Genomic DNA, 9,165 nt, shown 5'->3' on the forward strand with positions numbered 1-9,165 from the left:
AAAATAAATGATCAAAGCTGGTAGACAGTATATAGTAGGTGGGTCAGAATTGTGGTGTTTGGAGGGTAAGAGTGATGGTCAGACAATCCTTGATTTATGCTATTTCTACATAATAACAAGGATAAATCACACAAAGAACAAAAAGAAATCCTGTATACTGTCTTAAAAACATCTTTTAAAAGGCAGAGAAAACACAGTGCACCCTCCTTCGCCTCTCATTTCATACCCTGACAGCGTGTGCCCATCACACAGCATGTGCCCGACGCCTGTGCTCTTTGTTCTGACTTCACAGGAAGCTCTGAGCTTCCCAGAGTGGGACAGGTTTGGGGGAAGTGGGTGGTTAGGTTCACATTTTGATTCAGATATTTCATAAATCTCAAGAAATAAGAAAATCTTTGAACTATTCCATGTTAACATATGACTTCCCTTTTCTCTTTTCCGATTCCTGTTCCTGACCTCCACGTCCAGGGCTTACTTTCTGGATGGGTCAGTATTTTATTTTATGCTGTCTATGTTGTTGTAGTATTCTTAAAGAATCAATTAAGACCGTCTTACTGCTGAGGGCTGTTCATCCCATTACAATATGATGGCATTTATTTTTTCCTTTAATTTGTAATTAAAATCATAATGATATACATTTGATTTGTATCAAACCATACAGTGTTATGATTTGATATGCAATGTGGAATGCTTAAATTAAACTGATTAATATAACCCTCACCTCACTTATTTTTTATGGTAAGATATTTAAAATTCACTCTTAGTTATGTTGAAATATACCCTTGCATTGCACACATTAGGTGAGTATTATAATGGTGTTTAAACACAATGTGGGGTGAGAAGGTGAACCTCATACTTCATACTTCATTCTGCACCTCCTCGTCAGTAGGCTGACTCTTGGCCTACATTGTGTTAGTGTGTACTTGAGAATAAGAACTAGGAAGGACATGTAGACTATTCTTCCAGATAGAGAAGAAGTAGGGAAACCTTCCCTACTCATTATTCTGGCAAGGCTGCCAACAGACAGAAGGGTTTGATTGTGGAAATTTAACTTTGTGGAGGCCTAGTGGCTCACACCTGTAATCCTAACACTCTGGGAAGCCAAGGTGGGTGGGTTTCCTGAGCTCATGAGTTCAAGAGCAGCCTGAGCAGGAGCGAGACCTTGGCTCTAAAAAGAGCTGGGCATTGTGGCAGGTGCCTGTAGTCCCAGCTACGTGGAGGCTGAGGCAAGAGAATCACATAAGCCCAAGAATTTGAGGTTTCTGTGAGCTATGACACCATAGCACTCTGCTAAGGATGACAAAGTGAGACACTTTCTCAAAAAATAAAGAATGAAATTTAACTTTGTGGGACTTCATTGCATGGAGCCCATATAGCTTGGGAGAAAAAGCAGCAGAAATGCTGAGGGGCTGTGAGTTGATGTCTGTGTTAAATACTGACCTCAGATATTATGTATTAGGAGTAATGTTTTCTTTTTGTTCTTAACTAGATCTTTGCTCAAAGAAACAGGAACTCTGGAATCCCAGTTGGAAGCAAATAAAGTAAGGAATGTTTATTCATTAGCTGAAGATATTGCCAGAATTATAAAGAGTGTAAGAATTTAAAAAAAAAAAAAAAAAACCTCTGGTGATACTTTCAAGCCCAAATCACCTAACATCAAAAAGCCAAGCTTGTGGTCCCAGCCCTGCCATCAATTTGAATTTTAGCCACAGGCCACCACTTCATGAATATGGGTCTCCATTTACTTATATCTCTGAACTTCAATGTCTGCATCTGTACGCAGGAGTTAATAGGTACACCTTAGAGTTACCACAGTGATTAAGGAAAGAAACAAATACAAAATTTCCTATCCTGCAAACTGCAGCATTGGCCGTTTCTGTAATTATTTGTTGTGGTAAGATGATGCAGTTGAATCTAGAGAATTTCTGACACTTGAGTGATGCAATGGGCTATAACAGTGTTCCTCAACTTTATTTTTATTATTCCTCCTCCAGGAGAAAAAAAATAATTAAATCTAATATCTCCCTAGCAAAAGCAAGTACATGCTAAAGATTGCAATGTCAGATGGATTTGACCTTTGGAGTGCCACAAACTTGTAATTTCTAAGGTTGTTTTCACTGCATCCCACTGTCATCAGAACCAATTTGCCCCTCCTCTCCTTGGGGGACAGAATACTCTTAAGGAGAAAGCATGGGTAAGATGCAGAAATTTGGGGTGTACTGTACCTAGATGACAAGAGTGGCCCATGCACATCAGCCCAAGCTGATGAAGGACGTCTAGAACTGAACACTGGGGAGCTTCAGGGAGTCTGAGAACTCAGCCAGGGTTAGTGGTGCAGACAAGTCCCAGCACATATCAGTGGTGCCCATAATGCGTGGATCCGGCGCATTCCACTGTTTTATATTAGCAGTATAAATACAACTGCTAACTGTTAGATTTCTATACTACTGAATACTTAAATGACAGGGATAATCTCAAAAAAACTTCCCACTGTTTCATAAATGAGGACTTACAGAAGTAAAGGGGTTTTCTGAGTAGTTCATTTTTCGCAGAGGACAAGAAGATCCCTAGAAATAATTGAAAAGGAGCAATTAAGGGAAATTCTAATTCATCAACATCCTTTATATTCCCTCCCACCTCAAAGTTTGGAGCCGGTGGCCTCGGTAACTAGCTGCCCTTTCTGTCTTTTTTCCAGCGAAAGCAGAAGGAGATCCAGGCCATGAAGCGTCAGCTGACCAAGATCGAGGACCTGGGGGACAACTTGGAAGAGGCTCTGGTTCTCGACATCAAGTACAGCACCATTGGACTGGCCCAGCAGTGGGACCAGCTCCACCAGCTGGCGACGCGGATGCAGCGCAACCTGGAGCAGCAGATCCAGGCCAAGTACTGGGGGCTGTGGGCAGGGCAGGAGGGCAGGTGGTGGTAGGTATTAGGGGCTTAACTGAGGGCTAGGATATGCACTGCTAGACACAAGAACTGCTCCAGAGATAATGCACCCACCTTCTCTCAAACCACTGTTCTCTTTGTACTGCCCCACAAAATGACTATTTCTCTTTATACTGACTTCTGTCTAAAATAAAAGGGTGCCTCATGGCCCTGAGTCTACCCTGTCTGGGCAACAACCGACTCTTGCATCCAATTTCTTAGAGTCTCTTACCCACCTTACGTGATCCCAGAAAAAATAAAATCCCCTTTATAAAACTTTACCTAAAATATAACATCCAGAATAGAAGAAACATTCAAAATATGGCTGAATAGAACAGAAAAATAGAAACTAGTCTTTCTAAAAAAATCAGTTATATCATTGCAGCTTTAGGTCTCAATAACTTTTTTTTTCTTTCAGTTTTTGGCTGGGGCTGAGTTTGAACCCGCCACCTCCAGTACATGGGGCCGGCACCCTACTCCTTTGAGCCACAGGCACTGCCCTGGTCTCAATAACTTTTTGGCAACATTTTTATCCAGCTCAGGGATTGGCACCATTTTTCTTGTCAAGGGCCTGATAAGACATAATTTAGACTGTGAGTCATATAGTTTCTGTTGTAACTTTTCAACTCTGCTATTTTAATGAAAAGACAGCCGTAGATAATTCAGAAATTGATGAGCGTGATTGTGTTCCAGTAAAACTTTATTTATGGGCACTGAAATTTGAATTTCATGTTTCATAAAATATATTCTTTTTATTTTATTCAACCATATGAAAATGTAAAAAAAAAAAAAAACCCACTCTTGGTTCATGCCTGCACAAAAGCAGGTGGCAGGCTATATTTGGCCCCTGGACCATAGTTTGCCAACCCCTGAACTAGATTATTCAATTAGTAAGTTGTCCATTAAGATTGCTCTTTCTTTTATGTGGCATGGCCTCTCCTATCCTGTGGTTTATATACAGAGGTTAATTCATGCTTTTCCTTTCAGGGACACCATAGGTGTGAGTGAAGAGACACTAAAAGAGTTTAGCACAATCTATAAGTGAGTATGATTTCACCACTCTTTCTGTTTACCAGACCATTCAGAATGAGTCTACAAATAGCTACTATTCTTGCCACTCTGTGTGGCTTGGTGGGATCTTAATGAAGACCTGGATATACTAATTAGTTTCAGTCCTAGATTTAAATACAATATTCTTGTGAAATTTTTGCTCCTAAAAAATACATTTCTAGGCTTGGCAACCATAGCTCAGTGGTTATGGTGCCAGCCACATGCAACGTGGCTGGCAGATTAGAGCCTGGCCTGGGCCTGCTAAACAACAATGACAACTACAATAAAAAAAAAAAAAAGCCAGGCATTGTGGCAGGCTCCTGTAGACCCAGCTACTTGGGAGGCTGAGGCAAGAGAATGGTTTAAGCCCAAGAGTTTGAGGTTGCCGTGAGCTGTAATGCCACAGCTCTCCACTGAGGGGAACATAATGAGACTCTGTCTCAAAACAAAAATAAAAAAAAAAATACATTCCTTGGCCAGGTGAGGTGGCTCACACCTGTAATCCTAGCACTCTGGGAGGCTGAGGCAGGTGGATTGCCTGAGCTTGCAAGTTCATGACCAGCCTGAGCAAGAGCCAGAACCCCATCTCTAAAAAAAATAAAAAAACAATAGCCAGGGGTTGCGGTGGGTGCCTGTAGTCCCAGCTACTTGGGAGGCTGAGGCAAGAGGAACACTTGAACCCAAGAGTTTGAGGTTGCTGTGAGCTATGATGCCATGGCACTCTACTGAGGATGACAAAGTGAAACACTATCTCAAAAAACAAAACAAAACAAAAAAACATTCCTTTCATTCTCAATGTTTTATCTTTTTACCTCTATCCACTTGGTTAAAAAATAAAAAACGCACAAGAGACCCAGCCAGGCTCTGTGCTCAGTTCTCTGACAGCTTTATGAGATGTTAATAAAGCTCTGACTGATGCAGTAAGCGCGCTCCTTTCTGCTCCAGTTTGGTTCTCTATTGAGCTTGATATAACCCTTTATATTCTTTAGGCACTTTGATGAGAATTTGACAGGACGCTTGACTCACAAAGAATTCCGGTCCTGCCTGCGAGGACTTAACTACTACCTGCCCATGGTGGAGGAGGGTGAACCTGAGCCCAAGTTCCAGAAGTTCCTGAATGCTGTGGACCCAGGGAGGTAGGAGGGATACCCAGAGTCAGACGACAGGAGGGACTGAGGCTTTTTGGGAGATGTACAGAGAGAAAAATGATCCATATAACATGAAATCTGAAGACAGGAAGATACAGGCAACCACGGTGATGTGGGCAACGCTTGGTACACCTTTCAGATTAACTCAGAAGTAAACAGCACTGACTTCAACACAGGCACTAGGTCTGCAGTTTGCCCAATTCATTATCTGTGTTTGATCCCTAAATTTCAGGTTTTTCTGAGGGTGAGACTTGAGAAAAGAATCCCTATAGGAAGTGTTAAGAAGACGTGGATGATTCAGAGCCCAGCAGAAGGGGTGGGTGGAGATTGTGTGCTTTCCAGGGTGTGGTGGATTAATAGAGGGTTCAAGTTGCTGTTAGGGACTAAAGTCTTTCTAATACCAAGGACTAAAGAAGATCAGAAATTATTTGAGGTATCAGGAGACTGGTGCTGATGGGAAATTCCAAAACCATGTGAAGAGTCAGGCTGAATGAATGGCCCAAGAGTCGGCAGCTTAGTAAACAGTGATCATTTATCCGTAAAAGCGTGAGGAGAGGGTCAAATGGGGAGTATCACCCAGAGTGTCAGCTAGCTGGAAGAGGCACTAGAGAGTCAGGCCTCCCTCTGTCCCTGACACAATGAGTGTCCACAGAGGGTGGAATAAGGAGGCCCTCTTCCTCCTGCTGTGACCCGAGAGAGCACAGCTCCTCCTCCATTTCCCCCACAGGAAGGGTTATGTCACACTAGAGGACTACACCTCCTTCCTGATTGACAAGGAATCAGAGAACATCAAGTCCAGCGATGACGTAGAGAGTGCTTTCCAAGCCCTGGCGGAGGGCAAGGCCTACATTACCAAAGAGGACATGAAGCAGGTCAGATTCTGGTCACCTTCCCCACGAATCCTCTGCACAGTCTGCATCTTATGATCACCTGGTCTGCATTTTATGACCCCCCCTGGCTGCCCCCCACTCCTGCCCATTCCTTTCCTCATACCTCCCAGTGTACAGAATGTCATTTGCATTAGTCACCACTTCATTTCTTATAGACCCAGCTCGAAAATCCTACAGTAGCTCTCTACTGCACATCAGAGTTGATCCAAAATCTGCAAGTCAGTGTTCAGGACTCTTTCTTACTCCTTCTATTCAGTAAGCCACGTGCATGGAATGAGACGCACAGAATGGTCAAGGGGAGTGGGCTTTTTTCTTTAGTAAAGAGCTAAGTTGAACAGATGCATTGGTCTTGCTCGTTAGAAATTATGATTTATGAGAAAGATGTGGACTTGGAGCAGGGTTTGCTGCTCCTGCAAAAGTCTCCCTTCCTCCTGCGTTTATGGCACAGGGGAAGCCCCAAGGGACCAGCTGTTTTGAATTCCTGTCACTGTATCTTTTTCTATGCCTTTCAGGCCCTAACCCCAGAGCAAGTGTCATTCTGTACCGTACATATGCAGCAGTACATGGACCCACGGGGCCGCAGCCATCCTGCTGGCTATGACTACGTTGGCTTCACCAATTCCTACTTTGGCAACGGATCAGCAGCTCCTATGGATGATAAAAAATCTTAGTGTGGTGGGAGGTCCTGGGAGATGAAAGGGACGGGCAAACGTGGAAGATGAAAAAATAGTTGTGTGTGTGTGTGTGTGTGTGTGAGTGTGTTTATTACATTTATTGCAGGATCTGAAAAACCTCTAACTGGGTGGTGAGGCAGGCTAGAAGGGTTAAGAGCAGTAGGACAGGAGGCTAGGGATTTTTTTAGTATGCAACTAGTGGCTGCAGAAGGGTACCAAGGTCTCTATTTTGTGTGTGTGTGTGTGTTTGGCATTTATTTATCATTTTGTTTTGTTATGATTATAAAATAAAGTACTTCTTATTTTAAAAGCAATATTTTTTAAATAGGACAAAGTTAAATTAAATGTATTTCTGAGAACTTTATCATCATCTGGAGAGGGCAGCTGATTACACTGTAAAGAAGAGTCATGACAGAATAGATAAGTAACATCCAAGGTCATCTACACATAATTTCTTTTGAGGTTTAAGATATGTTTCAATTCTTACAATTGTATTGAATGCAAATGAAAATAAAGATATTTCACATTCCCCAGAATATCAGTATTTTAGCCTGCAAAGTGAAACCCCACAGAGATCAGCATAACACTTGTTTTCTTCCCAATCTGTCCCTTTTACGTACATCACCATCATAGCTGATGTTACTGCTCTCAGAATGGCAAGATCCCAACATAGGGGGGCCCCTTCTTGTCCTCCGAGCCCCTGCATTTCCTCTTTTTAAAATTTCAAAAGATTAAGGGTATACAAATGTTTTTGTTACATGGATACCTTTTATAATGTTTGAGTCGGGGATTTTAGTGAGCCTGAACTTCCTCTTAAATATTAATGTGATATAAAGAATATATACTTGAATTTATTTCTTTCTCCTATTAGAGTCAGTGCAACTGTTTATAAAGTTAAGAATTAAACGAAAAAGCAAGAAAAGGCGATGCTTCCTTCAAAAATTTTCAAGCCAGGTTTGGTCTGAACAGGTTTAAATTTTGACACTCTGATCTGACTTGCGAAAGATGATGATGTCACTTACCAGTGAGAATTCTTAGATCATTCCTTCACCTTGTGTAAAACTGCTAGCATTGTATACAAAGAGCCCACTTTCCAATATGTGAATATTATCACTCGGTTACAATCTTTAGTGTCAATATATTTCTCTGCTTGGAAGTTAATCCTTCCTTAGTCTAAGATGCATCCTGTCCAGCCCTTTAACAAAGGCTTCTGCATCCCACTACCTGGAGGAAGAGCAGGAGGCAAGATGGGGTTGTGCCAGTGGCTTGAGAATGAGACAGCTTTGGCCTGAGCCCCTGAGTATCTGGCCTGTTGGCCTGGGTTCCTGATCCATGCCCAGCCTTTTCATGGGAGAGTGTCCCTATGGGCTAGCCTTCACCCTTTACCCAGCAGCCTCCCTTGGAAAGCATTTCTTAGAGCTGCCTGCACAGCCCGATTCCTTAGACTATATACAATGGGGTTGAGGAGAGGGGTCACCACAGTATAGGTGACAGCAATGAGCTGATCTCGCTCCAGGGAGTAGCTGGCTTTGGGCCTCAGGTACATGAAGGAAGCACAACCATAGTGAATAATGACCACGGTGAAGTGTGAGGCGCAGGTAGAGAAGGCCTTCTTCCGCCCCTCGGCAGAAGGGATCCTCAGGATCGCTGCCAGGATGTAGGCGTAGGAGATGGTGATGAAGAAGAAGGAAACCAGGAGGACCAGAAGGCTGAGAATGAGGATCCCCAGCTCACTCAGTCCTGTATCCCCACAAGCTAGGCTCAGTACTGGTGGGGTATCACAGAAAAAGTGCTGGATCTCATGGGAGCTGCAGAATGAGAGGCGGAAAATTACCAACGTCATTCCCAGTCCAAAGAAATATCCACTCAGGAAGGAGGTACCAATCAGCTGGCCACAGAGGGCAGGATTCATGCGACTGGCATAGTGCAGTGGAAAACAGATGGCCACATATCTGTCGAAGCCCATGACAGCCAGGAGGAAGCAGTTGGTACAGGCCCAGGAGGCAGAGAAGAACATCTGGGCAGCACAGCCCACATAGGAGATAGTCTGGTTCCCCATTGCCAGGCCAGAGAGCATCCTAGGGATGATGCCCAAAGTGTAGCAGGTCTCGGAGAAGGATAGAAAGGAAAGGAAGAGGTACATGGGGGTGTGCAGATGGCTGTCCAGCCGAATGACTACAATAATGAAGACATTGCTGGTCAGGGTGATGACATATAGAGAGAGGAACAAGGCAAAAAGCAGGAGTTGCAGCTCTCCAAAGCTGGAGAAGCCCAGGAAGACAAAACCCCTCCAGGAGGTCCCGTTGGTCGGCCCCATTCTGAGGGACGGCCCTCATTGATTTGTTGCTTCCTTTCCACCTTGTAAACAGATGCCCAGCTTCTTTCAAAGGCAGGAGGACATGGATTCTCTTTTCCTTGTGCCTGTTGTAACTTGAAAAGGAAGCTCTGATTTAGACTGATTTCAAACTTCAGAGTGAT

The 9,165-nt window shown here is 43.4% G+C and overlaps 2 protein-coding genes across 2 annotated transcripts in view; one reads left to right on the forward strand and one right to left on the reverse strand.

Moving 5' to 3' along the window:
* The window catches only part of SPTA1 (spectrin alpha, erythrocytic 1), a 66,152-nt gene extending 59,468 nt beyond the window's left edge, over nt 1–6,684 (forward strand). The window contains exons 46-52 of the mRNA XM_003795381.1: nt 469–486; nt 1,490–1,541; nt 2,696–2,883; nt 3,913–3,966; nt 4,965–5,111; nt 5,851–5,995; nt 6,526–6,684. Of these exons, the coding sequence (XP_003795429.1) occupies nt 469–486; nt 1,490–1,541; nt 2,696–2,883; nt 3,913–3,966; nt 4,965–5,111; nt 5,851–5,995; nt 6,526–6,684 (763 nt within the window). The remainder of the gene's footprint in view (nt 1–468; nt 487–1,489; nt 1,542–2,695; nt 2,884–3,912; nt 3,967–4,964; nt 5,112–5,850; nt 5,996–6,525) is intronic.
* A 1,378-nt stretch (nt 6,685–8,062) lies between these two features.
* Nucleotides 8,063–9,004, reverse strand: LOC100961124 (olfactory receptor 10Z1). The gene has a single exon (XM_003795220.1). It carries the CDS (start codon nt 9,002–9,004, stop codon nt 8,063–8,065), a length of 942 nt encoding a protein of 313 aa, XP_003795268.1.
* Between the last annotated feature and the right edge of the window lie 161 nt (nt 9,005–9,165).

The sequence above is a fragment of the Otolemur garnettii genome, unplaced genomic scaffold, assembly GCF_000181295.1.
Source record: "Otolemur garnettii isolate 467f Iridium unplaced genomic scaffold, OtoGar3 scaffold00091, whole genome shotgun sequence".
NCBI lineage: Eukaryota > Metazoa > Chordata > Mammalia > Primates > Galagidae > Otolemur > Otolemur garnettii.